General features: G+C 35.0%; 1 protein-coding gene and 2 long non-coding RNA genes across 3 annotated transcripts; 1 reads left to right on the forward strand and 2 right to left on the reverse strand.

Annotated features, from left to right (window-relative positions):
• Nucleotides 1–1,121: 1,121 nt before the first annotated feature.
• Nucleotides 1,122–12,139, reverse strand: LOC149958893 (adiponectin receptor protein-like). Its single transcript, XM_090166279.1, has 7 exons — nt 12,006–12,139; nt 9,122–9,235; nt 6,015–6,165; nt 5,294–5,474; nt 3,358–3,545; nt 1,868–2,061; nt 1,122–1,432 (listed from the first exon to the last, which is right to left on the reverse strand). The coding sequence occupies exons 2-7, from the start codon at nt 9,215–9,217 to the stop codon at nt 1,319–1,321; spliced, it is 924 nt and encodes a 307-aa protein (XP_090022405.1). The 5' UTR covers nt 9,218–9,235; nt 12,006–12,139; the 3' UTR covers nt 1,122–1,318.
• Nucleotides 12,140–17,384: 5,245 nt separating this feature from the next.
• Nucleotides 17,385–27,297, reverse strand: LOC149958894 (uncharacterized). Its single transcript, XR_016478569.1, has 4 exons — nt 27,136–27,297; nt 26,877–27,066; nt 19,352–19,451; nt 17,385–19,198 (listed from the first exon to the last, which is right to left on the reverse strand). It is a non-coding gene; the product is annotated as an uncharacterized LOC149958894 (long non-coding RNA).
• Nucleotides 24,165–25,888, forward strand: LOC149958895 (uncharacterized). Its single transcript, XR_016478570.1, has 3 exons — nt 24,165–24,222; nt 25,545–25,651; nt 25,731–25,888. It is a non-coding gene; the product is annotated as an uncharacterized LOC149958895 (long non-coding RNA).
• Nucleotides 27,298–27,733: the final 436 nt, after the last annotated feature.

Raw genomic sequence — 27,733 nt, forward strand, 5'->3', positions numbered from 1 at the left:
TACAGATGGCACCTAAGAAATAAGTAGGATATCATGTCACCACTGCTCAACGCTTTGTTTTCGTGCTAAGTGGTGTTTTATAGCGATTCCACAATTGAATTGTAAGTAGTAAAACATTTTTTTTATTATTTATTTGAATGTGTGATGCAAATAGAAGGCCGAACGAGTTGGATTAATAAACGATGTTTTCTTGACTTAATTATTTAGAATAACCCAAATTTTTTGTATTAGTTTTTCTAAAAGCGTTACATTTAGCGTTTGATAAGGATGCATGGACATAATTTCGGGTTTAATTGGATTGTACTTTTGAAGACTAATTAATTACAACCGATAATAGATAGCGCTGTATAATTGGGAATATGCTGACTTCATTTGATTAATGGGATATTTAGTAGTATACAATGCCAACATGCCTGTAAGGTAAACGTACGTTATCAGAAGTCTGAATCAGTTCTCGGCACTACAATAGTTTGGTGCGGAAATTGAAGTAGCTATTTGCAACTGAAACGAGTCTATAGCTAGCGTAACAGCGCTAGCTTATCCGAGGTAGCGCCTACGATTTAGTGTCTGCTACAGACAAATTAAAGAGCCGTAACGTTTTTTCTTATAAATATATGCGCGAACGCTGTATTAGCCGCTACCTGTTTAGGTTTCCATGACGAACGAAACGGAGCGTAGTGATAGCTTTCTGTCGCGAGTAGAGTAAACATATTTAACTTACAAAAATAAGATTTTTATTCGAAATATAAAGAATATTATAAAGGAAATCAGTAAATAAGAGTTTAAAAGATATTTTAAAATTTGGATTGAAAATATTACGCGCCATCTAACGAGAGAAATGCTCTAGTAAGCGATTACCTTTTCTCCGCTTCCTACGTAACATAAAGAATAACCGATTTCAAAAACTTCCGTAGATAGCGTCCTAATAAATAACGACCTGTTATAAAAGTCGTAATTTAGTTTACGCCTTCCCTTTCAGGTTTGGGCGTCAACTTGAATCATCCCCATTCTCTATAACTGTTTAAAGACCAAAATTTCTTAAATTTTGATTAACCAAAGAGAAAAACCTAGCTTTAGATAGAACAACTGTTACTTAAATAGGGTAATTTTTAGTGTAAAGCTTTTTTCAAAATAAATTTATTATTTTTCTCGTTTAAAACATACAAAATTAGTAACTATTTATCTTGTCTGACCCAACACGGTTAAAGGTTGGAAATGCACAATTTCTGATCAGCGCAGTAAATTTTAGTTATATTATTTGAATCTTTGAAGGCATTGTTGACTGCATGATGCACCATAAAAGATTTAAAACAATTGGTTAAATGGAACACTCCCCAATGGATAGTCTGTGCGTGGCCATTTCGGTTATGCCATGATAGTGGACAAACGCCGCGGCAACCACCAATACGTGGAATATCTGGTGACTTTGAACCTATAAAGATGGTGAAATCAATGATTAAAAGTAAGTTGAAGCAAAAGTGAATTAATTAATTAAGTATGTTAATGTAATCGTTTTTGAAATGAATGTTACGCGTTAAGTAAAAGTTGGGAGGGTAGGAGAGAGGGAATTCATTGGGGAGGGAATGAAGTTTGAAAGAAGAAACAGTGACGCCTGGTGTGAGCTACGAGAACTAAGCAAGCGCTGGATAAGGTTATCATGGTTATGATATGTTGCCACTCGACGGAAACTATACCGCCATCTATCCATGTTTCAATTCCAAACGGAAGGAGTGCAAAAGTTAAAATTCACGGGACTCCTTCATTTTGGACTGATGTATCATTTACTTTTTAAACTATTAACCCTTGTTTCATTTTGCTTTCCAATTTCTTGACACCGACACTTTGTTTTCAGATGGCGTAGACTTACACAAATATCACATTTTCCTGGAAAATAGCGTTCAGGAACTCTCATGGCGTAGAATACAGCCCCCAGAATATACAGCACAGCCATCAGAAATAGCCATCCCAGGGAGGCTTGATAAATGGATACTGACCACCCATCTCTCAGCAACTGGTGCACGGCTGGAATCACTCCGCTTAGGCCAAATCCTACGAACACGCCTGCGGGAAATTAAAACACGCGTGTTTAAGTTATACCGTAAATATTGAACTGCAATAACAATTTCTTCTTAACGTAATTTGTGAACCGCCATTATTATGTTAAATTTTTCGACAGTTTGTCAGGCTTAAATTTAACGACGCGTATTAATCTGCATTACAAGGTTATTATATATAAAAATATATTTCATAGAAATACAAATATGCAATAAATATTTTCTTATTTGTGAACCATTTTAACAATGATATTAATATAATATATATGTCTTCTACATATAATACTAGCACTGCTAAAATAGGTTAATGAATTCCTTAATAAGAAAATCTGGCCACATCATGTTTTGCAGGTACTAGATGCTGTTAAATCAAGATATTACCCCATAACTCTAGAGGGACTCGCTGCTCCATCACAAAAACCAAGCGCCAATACGTAACGGGAAATTGCCGAATTACGGCATATTCTCGTTCATTTAGTTTCTGCAGTCAATTTATGTCCCCCTCAAGTGGCAAAACTCAACGGAATTCTTTAAAACGTTTCTTTACTTGACCGCTACCTTTGATCTGTTTTTGAGCTCAATTAAGAGGTAAAATTGGCGCTCATTTGAGAGGCGAAATTATTACTCGCATCGTTTCCGTTTCGTTCCTGGGGTACGTTCAGTAAACAAAAAAAGACATAGATGAGTAATCGATGCCAACATTTCGTTACTGTACGATTTTCCGCGTCCCCATTTTGACGTCACGATGGGCATACGATGCTCATAAAAAAGGTCATCTCGCAGAGAAGGTTTTTGATGTCTCGACGTCAAACTCGTCTGTGTTTACAGTTTAGCTGGCGGATGCGTTAAAATTATACAACTGTAGTTTTAATCAACAATTCTACTGGTTTGGTCAAATGCCTATCATTTAATTGGAATGCCTCAGCTACAACAATGGCAGTTTTCGCGTTTTAAAAAAAAACTGATCGTTGCAACAATAAAGAATATTGTCGTAAACAATTTAGTAATTTAGCAAATCATTAAATATTAAAAATATTTTTCGCTTCCTCTGATTTTCGGGCCCGATAACATTTACAGCCGCCATTTTAAAAACGGCACAGACTAGAAATAGCACCGTTCAGTAACTTCCTACGTCACCGGGACGACAAGCGCTCATCAAGCAAACATGTAAAACCCGATTTTTCCCAGATTTGCATTACTGAACGTACCCTTAATAACCGCTCAATTTCGCTTAAAGAAAAAATAAGTTAGGCAGTACAAATCACTGGTAAAAGCGACAAAATGTTGATGTCTAGTTTGATACCTGCTCTCACTGGTCTAAATTTAGGTGTTCCAAATTTATCTAATAGGGAAACAATGATGGCTGCCACTCCTAAGCAAGTTACCATTGTTAGATAAATCACTTTTGGTCGGAAATCACAATAGAAGCTGTAATAGAGCCATGGAACGAAGGAACCCATTATCAGTAAGGCAATGCCGCAGTAATCCAACCTGAAATTAGAATTCAACGTCTTTAACCCACATTTTTGTAACAAATTAATGTCTGCCAACGAAAGGATACGAATAAATTTAAAGTTTTCTCTACATAAATTACTTAATTTGCCATCGATTACCAACTTAAAAAACACTTACAGAACGATAACCGGTTGACTTAAAAAAAAACCTAAGCAATTACCATGATAACGGAGTGATTATAAAACGATTACTATTATAATTTTAAGGAGTGAGGAGCGTTATTAGATTCAATGCTGAACTATTAGTTCTAGTGTCTTCCACGGGATTATCTCAAATTCTATCCTCATGAGTTTTCTTGGTAATCTCGGCTCGCCTCATGACCGACTCACTCCGACAAGGAGTAGCTGATTATTAATCCAAAACTACAACTGATGTAACAATCTGGTTTGAACATTGCTCGGAAGCGATCTCCACTAACAAGCTCACTATTTCTTGCTTCATGGTTAGCTATCACAGAGCTACGAATCAGTGCGCGATTTAAAACGCTCTTGGAGCTTCCGAAATTAAATCGCCATAAGCAAAGCTCTCGGGAGTAGAAGCTGTCACCTACTAAATATGAGTTCAGCAACGAATCTACAGATGGCGTTAGAGTAATGACAAGATTTTCGAGAACATTGAAACTCTTAATTATTTGTACCAACAGAGGACGAGATCGGCTAATTATCTTCATTACAATCGAGGCTTATAATTTTTTTAATCACTATGCTTTGTCGTCATTACTCAAGTATCATTTTGTTCAGAATGTTGTCTTAGAAGCTAGAAAACAGTTCCTCTGGCACGTTTGTATTAAAAAAATTACTTTTCTTTTTTCCGTCTCATATATAATTTTGTAGCATAAAATCTGTCAAATTGTATTGTTATTTCAAGCTCGTGAGATAAAAAAACACGTTAATTCACGTGGGAAGATAGACTGTTTCCAATCCAACTTCATAGTAATTTCCTATTTATATCTAGGATGCATATTGAAGATTGGCAAAGCTGTTATTTAAATCAAATATTAATTTTCTTATTGAAATAAGTATTTAATCCGTATGTGATAAAAATGTGAAATGGCCTTTATGGCAATGACTAAAATGGTTTAAATATGCATAAAAGTCCAAAGTATGATATTTCATCGACAACCGCTAATTATGTACTAATAACCCAAGAGATGAATGCCATTAGCTTCAGAAATAAGCAATTTCGAAAGAAAATTATCACGTTCCGATCGTATGGTTCGGAAAAGCTCGTTGACCCAGAACGCGAATTAAGGCTAATAATTTAGTAAGAAGTATACCAAAATGGATGGTCATTCTAGAAATGTTTCTCAGTAAACAGCGGAAAATAGGGTACTGAACATTTAAGTTATTATAAATAAAAATTAACCCGAGCAGTGAAGACCAAGCTTCGTTCTTAACTCATTCGTGGCGTGAATGCGTGGAACTTGGTTGCAAATTTATGATTATTTCATACGTTTGGTATCAGAATGGGAAACTTAATTTTTTTACTACATTCTAGAAATATCCCATCATATCTAAATGAATTTTTATTCTCAAGCGCTTGATTGTACAAATGTGGTTAAATATTGAGGTCTTTGGTAACTAAGACCTAAAATTTTATAAGAAACGAATACAAACAAAAATATGTTATAATAAATTTCGATGGAAGTTTATGTCAGTTTTGTTTTCCTTGGTCGGTGAAATTTCCTCAATGTATTATATATTACTTTATAATTTAAGACATACTTTTTAAAAAGTTTGGCAACTTTTTCCGAGTGACAATTGACTGTATGGTAAGTACTTGACATGCCCAAGCATAAAATTGCACCAGCAAAAAATATGGAAAAAACCATTTTATGTTGGTATTGCATTTCGTCGTGTGTTCGATTCAGAAAATTCGTAGCGATACCGATGAACATTAAACATCCTGAAAAATGATATTTTGATTATTATTATTATTATTATTAAAGTATATTAAATTTAAGGGTCATGTCAATACGCTCCTGGGTGTCCCAAAAATCCTGGTTAAATGAATAAAACGTTATAATTTTTAAAATCATCTTATTTCCATTACTCTAAAATAATTAGGTAATTTCCATTTATAAATTAGACTTTATTTATTTCACTCATGATCGAAGAATTTCAAATGAGGTTTTACCAACATTCAAGATTTAAGAATTATAATTTGGTACCATTATTTCAGTTTCGATTTTATATTAAAAAATCGATTGAATAGGTTAAACTATTCACGATTAATATTAAAATATGTCATAAAACCATTTAAAATTTCCATGACCATTGAAAAATTTCTTTATAAAGGTTATCTATATAAGAGAAGATTTATAAGATAAAAACTGAAATTTTGAAATTGTATATAAAACTTTAGAATTAATATGTATTATATTTGTCCTTAGCAATAAAATTGAGTGATTTGCCCCTAGAAATAAATTCTGTAAAAAAATATTACCTAAAAGGTGGGTCCAAATGTTGCCAGTTTCGGTATGAATTTTAAAAATTGACCTATAACAAGCCATAAATGACGGTTTAGATGGCCTGTAACCGGCGTGAAGATAATTGTTGTCTTGGAGAAATTTCGGCAAAGACCTGAAATGGCACACCTACAAGAAACGGATGCGCAAAATTCGTGGTCAGATGATGAATGCGATACATATAATAAGAACGCTACTTTCCAGGCGGAGATCCGACATTCTCACTGTTATCGCTCAGCCGGTTCAGCAGGAGTTAACGACGACAAGAACGGGTTGTCATTTCTAGCACCTTTATCCATTTACATTAGGGCTTATACAAAATAAAGTTGATCTAACATAAGATTACCCTCAATAGGCCAAAACTATTCGCTCGCTTTGGGACGAAAAGAGTACACCTTTTACCCCAAACTACCAACTTCTTCCATACTATAACAGCCAAACTGAATTATGAAGTTGCTCGCCATTTCCTAAAAAATTACTCCAAAACTAGCGAATAGTTTTCGCCTAATATAGAAGAACCATAGCGCAGGATCAAATTAGAAATCAGGATAAAATCCTTAATTCTATTCAATTATTTAAATAGTTTACTTTTTTTAAAAGGCTTACATTTAATATGCCTAAAAAAGAAATTAAGTTGCCCAAAAAATATGGTACAAGGTAGACCAAAAATTATTTAATACTACAAAATAAAAAGGTAAATGATTCTTAGCGCCCTTTTTAGAAGCCGCTGAAAACGAGTAAAGATGTCTCAAAACCTATACTATATTTCCGAAAGTGATGGTGAATGCAGTAATAGCGAAAAACCACCTTTCGTAATGGTGCATAATGGGTGCCTTTTTATCAAATAGTTAGTTCATCGAAACGACGTTTGGGGGGGGGGGGGCAACTAAACAGTCCTTGCGTGAAGCTATAATAAACAAAATGTTGATCAAACGAGGCCATTTCAATTGGTCACAAGCGGACACGAGGTAGATCCGCTAAGGCCACATAATCACTTTTATTGCGATAACAATATGATATTAGGCGTATGTAATTAATTTATTTCTTTAGCTCTACGTAATCCTTTGAACTTTTTATAATGAATCCTCATTTTTTAGGCAAGTTAATTTCTATAAGGCAAATTAATATTAGGTGTTTTAAAATAATCTTAAAATTAAATCAGAATTTTCTCATTGGAAATAATGATTTATTCATAATTAAAATATATGTACTTAATTATTTTACCATAACTAAGAGATCATAATTTTTTAATCGCGATTTAATAATTAGTCACGGTTAAATCATTTATAATTGAGTTTTATTCATTTTTAATCAAGTTTTTATCATATAAATTAGACGACACGATTTAAACTTTCCAATATGAATAATTTTTAAAGAGAGATAAAATTAATTCAAACCGAGATAAATTTTTAACAAAGGACATCGCACTTCTTCTATGGGATTTGGCTTTCGGCAGATTTTTTTCAAATTTAAACATGTTGTTAAGCTTGATCAAAGGAGCAAAATTGTCCATTGCCATTTTTCCCTAGCCCCTATAGTTGGTCCAGTATCAGCGGTCAAAACTTAGTATAGTCTATTTCTTAAAAGAAGTCACGGGCCATCGGTTAGCGCTCTACGTTTCAGCGTCGCTAGTCCGGACTTACTGTGAATAGAGTTTTCTTGCCAAGATTCGGGGTTCTATCCAAAACAGAGCGTCGGATTTGGTTTCGTTCTGATCGCAAGATGAACGAACATAGTAAATAAATAGTTAAATATTGAGTTTTAATTGTCGTGTGACCGTGACTATGTGACTGTATCGATAATAAGTGTTTGATCTGTTGTGGAGTGACTGTTTCTATCCTATCAGCGAGTGTTGAAACTTGAATGTGGGATTCAACGAAACGGTTAATCATATATATTCTGATTTCCGAAGTATTTCTTTTATGTTATGTTTTATTTTATTTTATTATTGCTCATAAAATATTCAATATCAAATAATTCCACGTACGAAAATTCATCGAATAATAAGTTGCGAGAAAAGAAATAATTAAGTAGAGCTGTAAAAATCTTGGCAAGAAAACTCTTTTGATAGTGAGCCTGGACTAGCGACGGGCGAACGTAGAGGGCTAACCTATGGGCCGGGAATTCTTTTTACAAATAGACTATGCTAAGTTTTGTCCACTTTTGACCGCTGATACAGGACCAACTATAGGAGCTAGGGAAAAATGGCAATGGACAATTTTGCTCCTTTGATCAAGCTTAACAACATGTTTCAATTTGAAAAAAATCTGTCGAAAGCCAAATCCCATAGAAGAAGTGCGATATCCTTTAAACATTTCGTAATATCTCATCTTTAACAATAATGTTATCATTTCAATCCTGATTAAGATTAAAATAATTCAGTGTGAACCAAGTTTAATACCGACGCCAATTATTCCCAGTACACTCTGTTTAAAAAGTCTTCGACAGGTAAAATATTTGCCCCTTTTTTATTCTGCTAGAAAACTATAATAGATAGATCGCTGAAACCAATTTCAACTATTATTTATTTTCCAAAATCTTTCGTTATTTATCGGTTTCGTCCGCCAAAGATTAATAGTTTGGCGGGAACCGTCAAAACTCATTTTTGACAACTTTTTAAATATTGGTTCTACGGCACTGACTCGCGCGTTTTTGAATTCACAATGGTCGGTCGAAATTGCGTTATAAATAATCGCTTGATGCATTTTAGGTGTTTCCTAGTTTCGACGAAAGTTTGTAAACGCGATAACTTCTCAACCGCTGGTTGTAGAGGGATAATTTTTCCACTTTCTAAATATGAACCGACCATTGTGAATCCAAAAACGCGCGAGTCAGTGCCGTAGAACCAATATTTAAAAAGTTGTCAAAAATGAGTTTTGACGGTTCCCGCCAAACTATTAATCTTTGGCGGACGAAACCGATAAATAACGAAAGATTTTGGAAAATAAATAATAGTTGAAATTGGTTTCAGCGATCTATCTATTATAGTTTTCTAGCAGAATTCAAAAGAGGGCAAAAATTTCACCTGTCTAAGACTTTTTAAACAGAGTGTACATGTGTTAAAGGACTACAGTTTAATACTTACATCTTCAATTGCCCCCTCTTCATCCGAGAAACTAGTCGAAGAATGTTTACGGTGCCTTTTCTTGAGGATAGATTCCGCTTCATAATTATTAGCCATAACTGTTGCTTTATTGCACTGGAAATGAAACCAAAATTAACGTGCTTGCCATTACGCTGTTTCAGTTACACCACAAGTAAATAAATACCATAGATTTAATTTCATAAGCGTCATATTTAGGTTTCCTATTCTTCTACAAAGTTCGTTAAAAATTATACCATAGGGAACGTATACCGTGAATTGTATCTTTGGCAACGAAATATGGTTTATTTATGAGAAATTATCACTAATTAATTGAAAGTTGAGATTGGCATATTTATAGAAGTGTTTACACAGTTTCATAGTGATTTGTGTAATATTATCACAGGGTACGCCGCCGTTTGGGGGATGACTATCGAACAGTTGGCGGTAAATGATCCGTTTCTCGATAGTGCGTGGTCAAGCCCTCGATAGCCAATATTGATTTCGATAAAGATTAAAGAACAGGTCGGAATTTGGTCAGTGTCCCTATTTGTGCTTTCGCGGTACTCTACTTAAGTAATTAACCTCTAAGGTTAGAATGGGGTTAAGAGAGCTGCACCAATATTTTCGTGAACGTGTCCAGCTCGAGCAGCTCCGGTTTGGTGATTTAGGAAACTTATATCTCGGACACCATTTCACAAATATGGTCATTTGCTGCTTATTTGAGGTCAAAATTTGTAAACGTATTGCTTTAATGAGGTGTTGCTTTTGGCGCTTTAAAAATGATTTTTCACTGAATGTATGATAAGGTAATTGGGATCGTTGGTAACGAAGTAGGTTGTTGGGAGAGTACCGAGTGCTGCTTTAGGTCAAAATTCCATATAAGTTGTGCCTAATGAGCCGAATGATTATAAAATTGTTACCAATTAATGGACAGGGCGATTAAAAACGTGGTCATGAATTTTTGTCTTTATCAAAAAATGACTCTTAGGTTGTAAGTGCTTAGTGCGTTCATCATGTTCACCGAAATTGTGATAAATATTTTTTTAATATTCAAGGTAGTTGAGAAAATCCATGTCTTCTTATTACGAAAATCCTTTTGAGTTAAGATTTAATTAAAGATAATTCAATATATTTCCGAATTTAAATTTGATATTAGAAATATTTTCAATACATCGGAGGGGGAGGGGGGTTGTACGATAATATTATATTTTAAGCTTTTAGTCGACCAGTGGAAATTAGTATTCCAAATATATTGAAAACTTTCAAATAAAATAATTATTTTTTAAATTCGAAAATTGCTGTTATAATTAGTATAAATAATCACCCAAATGACGCCACTGTTGGGAACTCAGATGTTTTCATTTTTTAGTATAGCTAAATAATTCTAATAATAGACCAATAAGAGACTTCTAGGTCTTGCACCTTTAATACATATAGATACTTCTAACCTAATAAATAAATTTTACAGCAATTAACTAACAAGAGAAGTATTTTTCTTAATTTACTTTTAGCCTCATTACATATCATCACCGTGGGTGCCTGCAGTCAATCTACCCAATGTAACTCACAATTGTCAGAATACATGGCAATCGCCAATTATTTCAATTTACTAATGCACTAACGCAACATAATTATATGATTTAATAGTAGCTTTCTGTTAAAAATAGCGTTGTCTGCATAAAATTAGTTTTTTTTGTACCTTGGCGAATAGCGTTCACAGACAAACTTTACTTTTAGTATTAGCATATTAAACTAGGAGCCAGCATTGAAACACCGGATAACGCGAAGAAAACGCCCCTGCGATGGGAAAATGAATGGTGGTTCCATCGGGTTCTTTGGGATAATTGGTCTACGGACGAACGCGGACTGAAAAGGTGGGGTGGCGGAGTGGTTAGCACTTTCGCCTCGCAGCAAGAGGAGCCGGGTTTGATCCCAACTTGTGGCACTTGGTGAAAACTCGGAACAACTCCATCGTTCAGTTGGCAAGTTCTCTCCCCACTCGTTTAAGGGGTTTTTCCTGAGCTCTTCGGTTTCCCCTTCCATAAAAATTTATTAAGGTTAACGGTAATAGTGAGTGTAGGGAGCTGCTGGCAGGAAGGGCTTGCCACCACCCTCCTAAGCATTGTAACCCGGCAACCAGAATTAAAGGCTTTAAAAGTCGCTCGATGATTTGGGCCTAAGGTGGTGCCTTGGGTATTAGCCTAGCTGATTATTATTATTAAACCCGTCGAATCTGGATTTTTTTTTTAGACATCTACACATCGGTGTCGACCCAAGGCCTTGGACACCAGCACACAATAACTGATTAAACAGGGCGAGATATGTGTAACGGCCACGCCAACGGGGGGATACGTGGGGACAGGGGTGAGGACACCCTTGGCGGAAGTATTCCGACCACCCGTTGGGGTATTGGTGGTCGTCCTCACACGGCCATCCACAAACTCTGCCTCCCGGACGCCTGGGATTACAGGAGTGAGCCACTACTCCCGGCTCGAATCTGGATTTGTACAAGTGACGTTTCGCATATTTCTAGACTTTTGGAAACGTAAGGTCACCAAATTAGCTTTATCTTTGAAAGTATTCTGTTACGCTCCAAGATATCCGAAACTAAAAACTAAAGATTATATAGCCTTAATACAAGAGAAATGGGTGAAAAACCCTTCAATATGAAACTATGAAAACAAACCCCGAAGACACCCACCGGTGGATGTCGAGTTTAGATGGCTTACCCAGGCGGGTCTAGTTTTACTCTGAATTTTAACCTTTAATTATGGCGCTTCCCACCTCAATACTAAACCACCAATCGCATACTAAACGACGAAGGAAATTTCTATATTTCGGGAAATGAGCTGGGTATGATGCCCGGTTAATTAAGATGCATTACCTTTTGATCAATATTTTCAAAAAATGACTTAAAAATTGGCCGATAACGTTTGGAGAGTGTTTGCGACAGTTGAGGGTACAACTGTAAATCATTTTTATCTTCTAAGATAGCGATAACGTAGCTTTTTCCGTCGAGAACCTTTCCTTTACTATATCGAACGACATTTTTAAATAGGACTACGAAGATTATGTGCGTAGAAATAAACGTGTAGAGAGCTTAATCGACTTTCGCGTGAAAATGTGGGGGCCAGTATTGCCGCTAGCTATGCGATTGTAGGTAATGATTTTCGTACATTTCTACCACGTTTCTGCAGCCATCCTGGAGTGCTTCCCCCTTATGAGTATAAAAGGGTAAGGTGTCAACTGATTTCAAAAACGAAGATACGAATGCGAAAACCCTACATGTACCTTTATAAGACGTTACAAATACTCTAACCCCTCAAATACCAAAGCCCCACTACCCCTTAAATGACGTAACAAATACGCACACCCCCCATATACAGAAGCCCCACAAACACTAAGCTATTACATAACATTTAAATTAAGCCTCCTTTTTTATTGTTTTCTAATCACGCTATTATATAGGAAAACAACCATTACTAAATTGCAATTTTATAAATTCATGTTATGTAAGGGAAGATTTGTTACAGCCCTTAAGCCGTTTCTTGGCCGAATATTTATATGGTATCGGTTACTCCGCTTAAAGAAAACTACAAAATTTTTCACTGCCTAGGAATATTTGTACAGGGTGTTTTAGAAATCAGTTCAGTAAATTTGAGGTGTTATAAGGGTTGAGTAATGATGTATGACTGTCTTGGTCGCAATTCTCGGTCACGAATTGGAGAAACCCTAGAGTGTTTTAAAGTTTAACCTGAAAAGGCCTAAAACGCCTAAAAAGTAGGCTACCGTACGAACACAAGAACCCAAATAAGGAAAACTGATTTTAGGGGTAGTAGGAAAATTTTACTCTACTAAGTATGAAAAACAAAATCGTGTGCGAAACATTAGTTTTATTAGTTTCGCACACTATTTTGTTTTTCATACTTTGAAGAGAAATTGTCCTACTACCCCTAAAATCGGTTTGCCTAATTTAGGTTCTTGTGTTCGCGCGGTAGCCTACTTTTAAGGACTTTTTAGGTCAAACTTTAAAACACTCCAGCGCTTCTCCGATTCGTCACAGGGAATTGTGACCAAGACAGTCATACATCATTACTCAACCCTTACAACACCTCAAATTTACTGTACTGATTTCTAAAACACCCTGTATATCGATAATATTATTCAGCTAAACAAAGTATAACCAATCTTTTTCTTTAGAAATCAGCGGCAGTCTGCGGAGGTACAGGTTTCAACCAACGTATTTATCTCAGAGAGTATAAATTATATAAATAAGGAGCAGCTTTTCGTAAGATAGCGAGCTCCAATTTTACGAGATATTTCGTTGAATATGGAGTAGTATTTTAACGAAAACTTTTATAGTTATGCTAGTAAGTATTTAATATTATAACTTATATTTAAGTCTTAATTTTGGATGAATTTGAAGTTTCCTGTTTAGAAAGACGGCATAAGATTTTACTTAGATCAGGTTTCCTGTTTAAAAATTATATAGTGTAGGATAAATTTGTTAATATAATGATAATATACTATTATGCTGAAAAAATTTCATTTACAAAGAAGGAAATATTTCAACCCAGTCTAATTTCATGTCGTTAGGCGAACAAAAACACCAGTTTAATTTTCAGCCGTGAAGGAGACCTTCTCGTAAGAATATTATTTATAATTTCGATATGATTATCGAAGAGGGGATATCACTTCCAAATCAAATGAAATTAAGGATTTACATTGATTTCAGTTTGCTGAAACGAAAAATATCAATATAGTTGCAGAAATATTTACAATTTAAAAATTCTGCAGTTTTAGTAGAGTTTTTCACCAAAAAGTATTATGATTAAATTTCGTCAGGTACACTACTCTTACCATTGGATACTAAAAACGCTCGCTACAATGAATGTCGCGTAAATAGTGGGATACCTTAAGCGATACGTTTAGATAAAAAATATTTATGAGCTTTGCCGTGGGCAATACGACTAACCTAACCTACCACGTTAGCAAAACGAAAAACGTTGTAATGATACAAAGTTCGGGGCAGTAGCAATCACGAATAATATGATTAAAAACTCTTTCTAAAACTGGAGAATTTTGAAATTGTAAATATTTCTGCAATTATTCATTTCCGGAAGTCCCCGTTAATTTTTTTGGTTTCAGCAAACTGAAATCAATATAAATCCTTAATTTCATTTGCTTTGGAAGTGATATCCCCTCTTCGATAATCGTGCCGTAATTTCGGTTATAATTCAAACAGTAATTCATCTGTCAAAAAATTATTCTAAATTGATGCATTAAAATGTATTGTAATAAGTTTAAAACTTTGCACTCTTCAGCATTGAAAGCACTTACAATAAGTATTTTTTTTAACAAATTACAATTCTTATGATTAATTTACCGTTATTATACATTTTATTGTAGATATGAAAGGTTTGGGTAATTTAGAGATCTAGGAGAAAACCTTTGGAAAACGACGGAGTAAAAAGTATTCAAACAATACTGTATTATCATGACGGCTCACAATAGCGATATTTAAAAAAATTAAGTTAATTCCCCAATGCGTTACATTATGATTGCCACACATAATATTTAAATAAATTAATTATTCACTTACCGCTTTTACGTAATTAACGATTGATTTTTATCTAACCAGATTAAAAATCTCGAGTGCAGGTGCAACTGCGACCAAATGTAATAGAATATTACGTATACGTACTTTAAATCAGTTTAATTCTAACCAAGGCTAATACTTCCCTACTATTTTTAAATATTGAAATATTGTATTATATTACTAATAAAAGGTCTAGAAATGCGAGTGACACAGCCGATAAAAGTCCGAATAATCTGCAATGACGCGCGAGCCCAAAATGTTTTCCCAACTGCGAGAGAGCCGCTTTTACTTTCACGGCTGCCTTGTAAATTATATACACACCTACTGCCTTCCCGCTATAGAAAGAACGTCCTTCAAAGTTTGTTGTAAGAACTGCCTTAACCGAAAACCAGTTTTTCTTCCGTGTATTTCCACCTTGACTTTGATAACCGACAAAATATGACTGACCGTTCAAAGTTCGAGACATAAGAGAAAAATAACGTGAAGATTTTCAATTGATAAAAAAGCAATATAACAATTTAAAGTGTTTATGCGAGGTCACATTTTTTGTGGTTTTTTAATATCATTGCCTAGAACAAGGGGGGGGAGCAATGAAATTACAAAGTATTATTTTATTTCCGGTGTCGTCCGGAAACAATCTAGCGTATCCACGCCTGCCACACACCAAAATAATTAACGGAAATCAAGCTTAGAGCCGGAAGAGTAAACTAAAGAGGACTTCGTATAGTCAGGGAGCAGATGTTTCAACAAATTTTATTTTTTTAACAAAAACAGTTTAAACACATGCTTAATTTAATATTTAGCACGGTCTCCATGCCTTTAAGTTAATTATAGTTTGATTATATTAAATAAAAATAAACCAAAATTTGCTGAGCTTTGGGGACCCATAGAACATACGACCTTTTATTAAATACGGTATATAAGCGAAATAAAACACACACTTATCAAGCAACTTCTTTTTTAGGAAATTACTAAAACCAGAAGTAAATGAACCAAAGCTATTGAAATAGCGCTCAGAATCAGAGGGCATTTTCCTTGTGAAAATGACGAGGAAATCGAGTCAAATTAAAGCATATTTCCATCCCCGTCTTTAGACGTAATAAATTGCACTTGGGAATTGTTGGTATAATTATTTCTATGTATAAAAAATGGTTTCATAAAAACAAAAACGTTTTCTTTCGGCCTAGGAGCTAGAAAAATTTCAAATTCGAGGTAAAACTTTAACTTCATAATGAAAACGACTCCAACATAGGGAGTATAGCCTGACTCGAAAAAAAACCTAAACAAATTTTACCCGGCCCGACCTGATCGAAAAAAAAACAATAAATTTTACCCGGCCCGACCTGATCGAAAAAAAAAACAATAAATTTTCCCCGGCCCGATCCGACCCGAATAAACCCGACCCGACTGAAAAAGCAGAACAATTAAATGCTTACAATGTTTCCAATGCTGATTCCACCGCTAATTTCTAGAAAACTCTCCAACAGATATATCTATATTTGCAATCAAGATAACATAATATTCCATCCGTAGCCTATTAAGCATTCGTAAGTAGGATTTAAGCCAATTCGAGGGACCTAACAATCGGAGTAGGCATTGTTGTGATGTTAGAATTAGTGCTAATTCAATATTAATAATTCAGCGCTACACACTCAAAACTTACTGTTGAAAAAACAGTAAATCCGGTTTATAATTTACAGCAAGGTGCAGTTGAAGTGGGTTAACAGCAGTTTTTCGTAAAATTTACAGCTTTCTGCTGTATTTTGAAGAAAACAGTAGCAACTGTAAAAATTAATATTCGTACTGTTTTTAAAATGACAGTTATATTAAAATTAACAATATGAAACCGTGGTTAAAGTTTTACTTCAAAAATGCGTAAAATTTACCACACGTTGCTGTTTTTTCTGTTATAAACGGCAAGCGCTAGTACATAAAACCACTAATTATTAGTTAGTTGTCAAAACATTTTTTTAAATCGCTCAAGTTTCATTTTAGTTTTAAATATAATAATATCCGATAAAAATATTTTTAAATTATCTTTTGAATAAGTAGCACCCCACGCAAAATGCTTTATTAATTACAACCCTTGTTCAACGTGTGCTTAATAATTTGAAACCAAGTTAATAGTTTACTTTCCTTCGGTTTTCCCCATAACTCTAAACTACAAAGGCTCGAGCGTAACATGATTACATTTTTCTGATAGATTATGAAAATATTTCGTCAAAGTTTTTGTTATAATAAATTTAATAATTGATGTAAATTTTTATATATTTCTATCAACAATTGATTAATAAAATATTTTAAAATTTTTAATTAAACCAATAGGATAATGGTTTGATCCGTAAAAATGTTGATGAAATCTTAAGGTTGTGAATAGGTTCTGTACTAAATACGTTTGATAACTAAAACTACGGCCAACACTGGAATATTACAAATATTGGATTTTACTGTAAAAACTGCATGCATTTACCATATTAAATACGTCTGGAATGAAGGTTAAATAAACAGCAATACTCTGCAAATATAACTTTATCTTGTTGTATTTTTAAACAGCAGACTGTCCAGTAAATTTAACAGGAAGCATGAAAATAAAAAAACAGTCAGAGTTGGTTGTGAAATTTACAGCATTCTTCTGGCATCTATGCTGACCGCAGCTTGCTGTAAAATTTACATTAATATTTTTCTGTGTGTATTGAAATCAAATTTTTTATCTCCTACCTTGAATTCTTCGACTGAAATATCTACAATTAATCCCACGGCAACTAAGCAGCTAGCCGTCACTGACGCTGTATCAATTTGGGCACTACGGCGGACGTGGGGCCAAATTAGGGGTGATGGCTTGGTTAATGAGTGGTCTCGATATCCTTTGCGCAGGGGATTGTATATACTTGCTTATTCGTGAAAACGTAAGAAAGGCTAATAATAATTAATCACTCAATGATACAAGACATACGAAAGATCGAAATTAAGCCTAGCCGCCGTTATTTTCAAAATCCCGCTCGCAAGAGCACAACCCGTAACCAACGGAAGTGGATTTCAAACTCATCGTCTTGTTCTAACCCCCTCCCCCCCCCCTCGCAGATGCGCATCGGCAGCCGCGGCCAAATATCCAGGTAACACTATTATTCATCCAAATTCAAATCACCGCCAGTTACTTAACTCAATCGCAAACAGTGATGCCGATACGATTCGATTCGACTGTTCATCATTCGTGTTTTAGAATCAATTATTCGCTTCATAAAATATTTTGAAATCGAATCCTATTCGGTACCTGGTTTGAGCCTTTTAGCCTCAATTTGATATTTGAAAATGGATAAAATTGATTTCGAATTTTCTTTCAGATTTGTCGCAAATTCGAATAGTAAATAACGATGGGAGAAAGCAGACGACACTATCTATTTCGTAGTCGTATACCCTTTTTTAGAACAGGGCAAACTTATGGTTTTATGCGTTATATACTTGACCAATTTTCCAAAAAAATATCTAAAAGCTGCTCTTTCTTTTACAAAAATTGTTTCTTAAATCTTGTTTGAAGTATTTAGGCTCTTTGTAATGCATAGTTTAAGATTGAAAATTGGAACCTATTAAAACAATGTTATCTAACTCTGTGAATGTATCCCTTATTTTCGTAAATAAATTACTAGCTTTATATTAAAATATTGAATCGATGATGAGAACGCGACTAATATCAAGTGATGTGACTTTTGTGACCATATTTTAGTAGAACTCTGAAGAGAGCCTTTTAAAAAAATTCAAATAAACGACTAACGAATTTCGATACGTATGTGATTGGTAAAGCTAAACGGCATGATAACTAAATTACTTCGTTTTCGTTCCTCGACCAAAGACGCCTTATGAGCGCAGATTACCCTCTTGACGTGCGTTTCGTTCTTGGAAAGGTCGACAGTTTAGAATATCGCAATAAAACTTTTACTAAACATTAATGGCTTCCAGCGAGGGCAGTTCACTATCATGATTATTAAGATACCCTCAAATTATTAAATCATGATTGTACGGACTAAATCATGATTGAAGTGATTAAATCATGATACTATGGTGATTAGAGTACATAAATCGTGATAAGAGTGAATATATTTTGGCTTGCCAACTTGTTATTGTCTTAAAATTAACTTACTTGTATAAAGGTTTATTTTGATTCCCGCCGATGTTAAATTTAATTCGTATCGTTTTCACAAGCTTAGAGAAAAAATCCAAATCCCATACCGGCGAAAAAAATCGCATACCAACAAGCCGTTGCATGGAATTCGTCTCAAAGGGAAGCCAGCAAATTTTAAATATTTTTTTACATTAAATATTCATTAAACATTTTAATTAAAGGCGAACGGTAAGCTTTAACCAGTTAAAAACTAAAATTTGTGAAAAAACCCGTAATGTTTAATAAAATAAAGAAATTTCGGGAAATTGAAAAGCGTGCGTCCGCTGCGACACCTGGTGATAAACTGTCGAGACACTCCCTGCTTGATTAAAATTGAAAAAAATATATATAAGCACGTGCTGGTGGAGATGCAAAAGATTCTAAATTTTTTGCACGCGCGGCGCGTTTCAGTTATACGAGACCTAAGTCTAAATCGCGCAGTTTCAAAAGTTAGGATAGTTCGCAAATTACTCACTGTGGTCGTGCTGGCGCTGGTGATACAACCAAAGATGGTGGCGAAAACTCAAACCCAAATACTTGGCGTAATTTTGCGTTGCAACTTTTTGGGCCAAAATCTATTTTTTCAAAGACAAAATAAGGTACGTGTAAGTATATTCACGGCTTGTTGATCTTTTGACAGGGTTCGTACGAAAATTTGTGATATAAAATCCCTGACTTTTCCAGGTTATCCCTGACCAATTTTTGCCAATATTCCTGACCTTTTTGGTTATATTTTTGGACATTTTGTTATTATCTTAAGTCAAAAATTCTTTGTTAATGTGTGGTTTGGTTGTTTAACTAAAATCCCTGACTTATTCCTGACTTTCTTCGAAATTTTTTATATCCCTGATTTATCCTTGACATTTTTTCTCCATTTTACAGATCCCTGACTTATCCAGGTTTTCCAGGATATCCAGGTTCTGTACGAACACTGTTTGACACGCCAATAAGGCTATATTAGAAAAAGCTTGTCCGTTCCTCTTTACAAAATATAAATTTTTTTAAATTCGAAAAATACCACATACTATTTAAACTGCCAAATATTCAAGAGAACCCTTTTTACCTCTATGGTGATTAGAGTACATAAATCGTGATAAGAGTGAATATATTTTGGCTTGCCAACTTGTTATTGTCTTAAAATTAACTTACTTGTATAAAGGTTTATTTTGATTCCCGCCGATGTTAAATTTAATTCGTATCGTTTTCACAAGCTTAGAGAAAAAATCCAAATCCCATACCGGCGAAAAAAATCGCATACCAACAAGCCGTTGCATGGAATTCGTCTCAAAGGGAAGCCAGCAAATTTTAAATATTTTTTTACATTAAATATTCATTAAACATTTTAATTAAAGGCGAACGGTAAGCTTTAACCAGTTAAAAACTAAAATTTGTGAAAAAACCCGTAATGTTTAATAAAATAAAGAAATTTCGGGAAATTGAAAAGCGTGCGTCCGCTGCGACACCTGGTGATAAACTGTCGAGACACTCCCTGCTTGATTAAAATTGAAAAAAATATATATAAGCACGTGCTGGTGGAGATGCAAAAGATTCTAAATTTTTTGCACGCGCGGCGCGTTTCAGTTATACGAGACCTAAGTCTAAATCGCGCAGTACAATCACCGTGTCTGTCTGTGGGTCTGTCTGTCTGTCAGGCCTGCGAAGGCGTTCGCATTTTCGGTGCAAAGTGTAATCACTGCGTGCGCAGTTTCTCGAAGGGTTGGCAAAACCACCGTGTGACGGTGAGCGTTAACGGAATCATTCGGGGTTTGGTTTGGATGGTGTTTTTTCGCTCACCGTCGTGACGGTTCGGTGTATTACGTTTTTGTAATGTTTATGTGTAGTTGAGTGAGTGTTGAGTTTGTGTTCTGATGGTTGTGCATGTTGAGTCTGTTGTGTTTGTATGGGCGTTTACTCTCCAACTTCTTCCTAATGACTTTAGGACGGACCGAGTGCTGAATTTAATGCTACCTCTCAACGTCCAATGGCAGGGTTTCCACCAGTTGTACACGGTATTCGTATTAGTATCAATTTGCGATCGCATCGGGCGGGATTTGAACCCGGGACCTCCTGCTTGACAGGCGGACGTTCTACCACAAAACCACCGACACTTGTTACGCTTTTTTGAAAATTAGACCTTCAGCTTTATCGGAAGCGTATTTAATAGAGTACGAAATTTTGGTTTAATTGAAATAGAATTGAAATTGAAATTATTGCATCGAAGAAATTCTAATTTAGCGTTTCTCTATTGATTAAAAACAAATGCGCCACCCAGGTTTCGAACCCAGGCCATTCGGCTTGGCAGTCGAGCGCTCTACCACAGAACCACCGATAGCTGCTTAGGTTCACTGAAATTAAGACACGCATCGTAAGCATAATAGGTAATAAAGTCTTTTTTTATTAATGAAATTATGAAGGCCTAATCTGGTTTTTTTACGAATGAAATTTTAAAGGTTAAATCTTGTTTTAGCGCAGTTAGCCGAGATTAGAGGGTTAAAGGGTAGACCCTGTGGGTGGTCCACTTTGTTAGTTTTTTTGTTATTTATTTACGGGTATTCTTAACGACCTATATATAGTTGTGCTAATTCAAAGGAGATAATTTAACGTTAATTGCTTTAAGATCTGGCGGTTAGTCAAGTGGCTCTCTGTGCTCTGTTGATGGTAAGGTTTTTGCTTCTTGTAAATATATTTGGTGTGGATATTTGGATATCTAACGCAGTCAATGATTTCCTGGGTGTGCGAGTCATTATATGATATTGGAAATTGGACGGCATTGGTCTTTTTCATGCGGTATGTGTCACAACGTCAACTGGAAGTCTACGAGCGTTGAAATAAAATGAGCGTTAAAGATGCGGCAAGTATTTCGTAAGCGAGAAAAATACAAATACCATCTGTAGATATTTCTTTCATTAACATTTGCTTAGTATTATATTCAACTGATAAACATGTACTGTAAAAAGGGTTAAATTCAATTGTGCATTGTTTTAGTAAGTCTAACTCGCTGTTGTAACTGCTTAATTTATAATATTCTGATTAAATTAAACTCGATTGTTTCGTCTCAATTATTTAAATTAAAATTAAAATTTTATACCGGGCAGGGTTTGAACCGAGAATACGTTTTTCGTAAATAACTCTGAATTACGGAGATATCTTTGGGGGTCGTGTCGAGAAATTAATACCACTAGGGACCATTCTTCCGAGGAGAGGTATATTTTGGCCTGCCAACTTGTTCACTTTTTACGGAAACAGGGTATGTATAATTTGGCGTAATATATGGTATATACTTCATGCTAACACATGGAAAAAAATTCTATAAGCAACATAGTTCATGCATACACCTGGCACACACGTGGAATAATTTCGTGAAAAACACGTGTCATACTTCGTGCATACACGTGGAATACTTCAAGCAAATACGTGAAATTTTTAGTTTATGTTCATGGCATATTTCATGCGAGCACATGGAATACTTCACGCGTGTGCATGGAATACTTCGTGTATGCACATGAAATACTTTTTTATACGCAACATAGCTCATGCATACACATTGAATACTTGTATTACATAATAGGATATGATAAGATAAGATAATAAATTATGTTAAATTATAATATCTTAAATCATATTATTTTTAAAATTATATTCTATTATATTAAATTATATCAAATACGTACATGCTCCAAGTATGCCACATATATGCTCGAAGTGTGCTATGTATATGCTCGAAGTATGCCCCATGTATGCTCAAAGTATGCCAAGTGAATGCTCAAAGTATGCCACGTGTATGCACGAAGTATGCTAGAAGTATGTCGCGTGTATGCTCAAAGTATGCCGCGTGCATGCTCGAAGTATGCCGCGTGCATGCTCGAAGTATGCCACGTGCATGCTCGAAGTATGCCACGTGCATGCTCGAAGTATGCCACGTGCATGCTCGAAGTATGCCACGTGCATGCTCGAAGTATGCCACGTGCATGCTCGAAGTATGCCACGTGCATGCTCGAAGTATGCCACGTGCATGCTCGAAGTATGCCACGTGCATGCTCGAAGTATGCCACGTGCATGCTCGAAGTATGCCACGTGCATGCTCAAAGTATGCCACGTGCATGCTCAAAGTATGCCACGTGCATGCTCGAAGTATGCCACGTGCATGCTCGAATTATGCCACGTGCATGCCCGAAATTTGCCACTTGTATGCTCGAAGTATGCCATGTGTATACTCGAAGTATGCAACTTGTCTGTCCGAAGTATGTTCGATATATGCCACGTATGAGGTCGAAGTATGCTAAGTATGTGGCCAAAGTATGCCACGTATGAGGCCAAAGTAAGCCCCATGTATGCTCGGAGTTTGCCACATGTATGCTCGGATTTTGCCACGTGTATGTTCGAAGTTTGCCACATGTATATTTGAAGTATGCCACGTGTCTGCTCGAAGTATGCCACGTGTCTGCTAGAAGTATGCCACGTGTCTGCTAGAAGTATGCCACGTGTCTGCTAGAAGTATGCCACGTGTCTGCTAGAAGTATGCCACGTGTCTGCTAGAAGTATGCCATGTGTATGCTCAAAGTATGGCATGTGTATGCTCGAAATTTTCCACGAGTATGTACGAAGTATGCCACGTGTATGCTCGAAGTATGCCACGTGTATGCTCAGAGTATGCCACGTGTATGCCCGAAATTTGCCACTTGTATGCTCAAAGTATGCCATGTGTATACTCGAAGTATGCAACGTGTCTGTTCGAAGTATGTTCGATATATGCCACGTATGAGGTCGAAGTATGCTAAGTATGTGACCGAAGTATACCACGTATGAGGCCAAAGTAAGCCCCATGTATGCTCGAAGTTTGCCTCGTATATGCTAGAATCATGTGTCACGACGAATTTATCATAAACCCTGTTTCCGTACACAAAACAATGTGCTTGCCAAATGTGTGAAGGGGTCTCTTGAACCTCTGGCATTGAAAAGTAGAGCCTATGCCTTCAGAACAGTAAAAACAATATTTGGTATTTTGCAATAGTTGATTTTATAAAATAAAAAGTGGTCTTGCCCAATTTGTTAAAATGTTGCTCTTACGTCACAAGGCACAGCTGTATTAGTATATTTTGCGCAAGAGCGATTTGCACGCGCGCTAAAAAAACCTATATTCCTCGCGACTGTAGCGCGCGCTAGTAGGCTTGTGAAAGTAAGAGACTGTGACGTAAGAACAACATTTAAACAATAATGCCACGTTAGTTTATAAAAAGAACTGTTTATAAAATAAAAGATTTTATTTTTTTTTATTTAAAAATGTACAATGAATATTTAAAATTGGCTGCCCTCACTCTGAGACGAATTCCACGCGACGATTTGTTGGTGAGCGTTTTTTACTCGCCAGTATGCGATTTGGATTGTGAAAGTAATATGAATGAAATTTAACATTGAACTTAATTTTTAATGAATTAAAATAATATATAATTAGAAAATATTGAAAATACTACGTGAAAAACCAATTTTAACTCATTATGAATATAAGCTAAGTTTGCTTCTATCATGTCTAACTGGTATACTAGGTAATAGTGACATAATTACCAAAAGTGTGACAACCCTGTACTTTCGTATGCTAAAGGTTCAATGAATGCTCGACTCGAGATCGACCACATAAAAGACTATTTATGGTCGGCTTTCTGGATCGTTTTTAAGTCTATGGTATTATATCGTAGGTAGATGGCGATAGCATCTCCACCGAACGACGAAAAACCAAAAAATACACTAACTTTGACCAGTGCTACTTAGTTCTTCCGTTCCTCACTAGGAGGCGTAATAGTTCTTTTTATAAAATAAAATGTTGCCTCCCCGCTTCAGCTGCGGATCCGTTTTCTCTCCCACTAAGAAGTTTATGAACTTATTCTTAGGCATTGGCTGAACTATTCCAGGGCAACATTTCAAAAAGTTGGGCAAGCGTTAAGACATTTTATAAAATCAACTATTCGTGGGTTTTAACTTCCTTCCCTCCCCAAGGCATACTTTCCCTTCTCCCCTCCCAACTCGTATTTCGCTCGTAACATTAATTCATAAATAGGTCCGATTGACACACTTTTGGTAATAGGTATACTGATATGGTTTTTAGTACTTGCCTGCCTAACTGGTATCTAAAACAGAGCTTCCGCTTTGAGGGATTTTATCCCTTTTTAGGGATTTTCCGACCTAAAAGGGATTTTATTTTGGAAGAGTGGGAAAAAGGGAAAACTAAGGGATTTTTCGAAAATTAATAATTTTGGGAAATTTCCTAATTTTTGCTAGAAATATTTTGGTCTAGTACTTCAAATACCGCGCCTCTACCTTTATTGGAATCCAAGAAGGAAATTAACTGGGATTCGGAAGTGTGTCATAGATTTTAAAATATTTTTAAGAGAATATTTTTACCTATATATAAGGCCAAAAAATTATAAATATTATGGTTTAAGTTAAAAAAAAATGCGAAAGGGATAAAAAGGGATTTATTAGAACCGACAGAGGGAGAAATGAGATCATCCAAATGGAAGCATGGTATGCGAAGTATGCTAGTATGCTTTTTTGATAGCAGCCTGTAACTGGGGCCTGGAAACCTGCATAGCAGGTCACATACCCAGGGCGCCAAATTATAATAGGCGTATAACCAGCGATTTTAAATAATGATTTATTAAAATTGTCTTAAGATTCATAGAAGCAATTGGAATGACTAAAAATATAATACACCATTGGGTGGACAATTATTATTAGTTGACGGGCCGAATTCAGATTTTGAAACACAAGAACGGGCCACGTAAGTCCATTTTTAACTACTTATATAATTACAATTATACAAACACATTCTCATATAAAGCTTTCTGTTATAATCACAGCTGAAGTATACGAGGAAACAATATATTCTGGACAAAATTTCATTGTTAGGTTGAATCTTATACAAAGTTGTAACAAAGATTGGGTTGATCAAATTATTGGCTGCAGTTTTGACTGCTACAACACTCAAGAGTACACCAGTAGCTATTTTATGGAAATTTTATGCAATATTTAAAAAAATAAATTTGTCTTTCTCGCGAAAAATTTATCATCATAGAATCATGAATCTTTCACTGTGTATGTCTTAGGTATGGTGCGCTACTACACTCCTGTTTGTAAATATCTGAAAATTTATTTTCACAATTTTAACAAAATATTTTAATGTTAAAAATACATTAGTTAGGTCGAAAACGGCCTATTATTAATGAGGAAAATTTTTGTAGAACATTTACCTTAAATGTAGGAAATGTTTACTCTTTAGAAAAATTCGTTCTTTACAAAACAAGTTTTTCGTAGTTTAATTCTTTGTTCTAAGGTCAGATTTTCAAATAATACTAAAGCGATAAATTTATTCTTTTAAATTAATTCAATTGTTACTAAATTAAATAAGTTGTGTCTGTTCATTTTAGTGGTAAACCCTTCACTGTCACAACTTTCATTCATTTTGATCACTCTTCATGAAGGTGATAAAGAACGTGGATATGACTTTGGTAACTGTTCTAAGTAGTAGAATGACTTGACTAAACCACCAATTTTTAATTTACTCTTGGGTCAAAAAATGGACTTTTCAAAAATCTTTTTTCAAGTGCAATTTGACTAAATGCGGCACTTCCACCCGCAATAGGTTATCTGTTAGTTGCCTTATAAAACTTTCATTTTTTCACCCCATCAAAATCAGATCTTTTTTAACTATCTACAGATAACTGCTAGCTGGTTAAAATTTAAAATTAAAACAACAAAATTAAATCTTATACAATTTTCAATCAATTTCTACCGAAATAATATAAGATACAAAGAAAACATTTTGTTAAATTTGCATATATCTTTAAAAATATTTTATTTAGGCTGATTAAGTCTAAGTCTAACTAATTTTGGTAGCCTTAACTAACCATATCCAACTGTAACATCCTATAACACACTAGATTATGCAGCTCAGTTGATTGTAAACAATCAGGAATGTTAAATAAAATTTTGGGCTCAATACTTACGGAAATGGTTGTCCAACGCTCTGAAAATGCCCAATTTTTCGTTGCAATTTGTAATCATTTGTAAAATATCAATCTCATTGGGATTCACAACGTTCTGGTACCTGTCGAGTGCAGAATTGAATCATTGATCATATAAATCATAATGTTCCTGGTCCAGTTCCCACTTCAATTGAAGTTTCATTTCATAACCCTTAGGCATAGAAACAAACAATGTTATGTTGGAATCTTAAATATATCATAGCAGCAAATTACTAAATACTTCTCTCTAGCTTCAGGTAGATGTTTTCTCCTATTTCATCATCTTTTTCACATTTACTAATTCATTTTCTCAGGTTTAGTGTGATAAACAATTCCACAGAAATAATTGAAATTTATTCATTAGTTTTATTATTGGGATTTACTGCTCCCAGTGTTGCCAGGTTGCTAAAATGTAATTTTCCTTTCCGATCCATGAAATTTCCCATTTTGAACAAAACTTTTCCTTGATTTCCAAAACACTAAAAATTATGATATTTGCGTAAAATAATTACTTGGTATGTTGTAAAACATAAATAACAAATATCCTGAAAATTAATACTTTTATTTTCATCTCGCAATGAATAAAAACTAGAAAATATTATACCAGTATAAAAATCACAGTTTGTACAAGGGATAGAGCGTGAAAAACTCGTTCCTGTGCAATGAGGTAGAATAAATAGAGATCCAAATCCGCCTTCCAGGACCTACCGTTTCCCGGGACAGTATTTGATGAGTTGGAGAGTTAGGCCTAGTAAATCAAATCGTGTTGGTGCCATATCTATCGTGTTTTTGGTAAAAATAAATGTTTATATATTTTTCAAAAGTGTCTGCTTATAGAA

This window comes from Leiobunum rupestre, chromosome 2, assembly GCF_980474605.1.
Source record: "Leiobunum rupestre chromosome 2, qqLeiRupe1.1.hap1, whole genome shotgun sequence".
NCBI classification, from domain to species: Eukaryota; Metazoa; Arthropoda; class Arachnida; order Opiliones; family Sclerosomatidae; genus Leiobunum; species Leiobunum rupestre.

Bases quoted from the DNA above. Each gene is read 5' to 3' on its own strand.
- LOC149958893 (XM_090166279.1), bottom strand. From the start codon at position 9,217: ATGGCTAATAATTATGAAGCGGAATCTATCCTCAAGAAAAGGCACCGT. The intron at 3,546-5,293 runs GTATGTCTTAAA...TTCTAATTTCAG, and splicing joins GTTGCCAAACTTTTTAAAAA to GTTGGATTACTGCGGCATTG. The intron at 1,433-1,867 runs GTAAGTCTACGC...CCATCTTTATAG, and splicing joins CAGGAAAATGTGATATTTGT to GTTCAAAGTCACCAGATATT.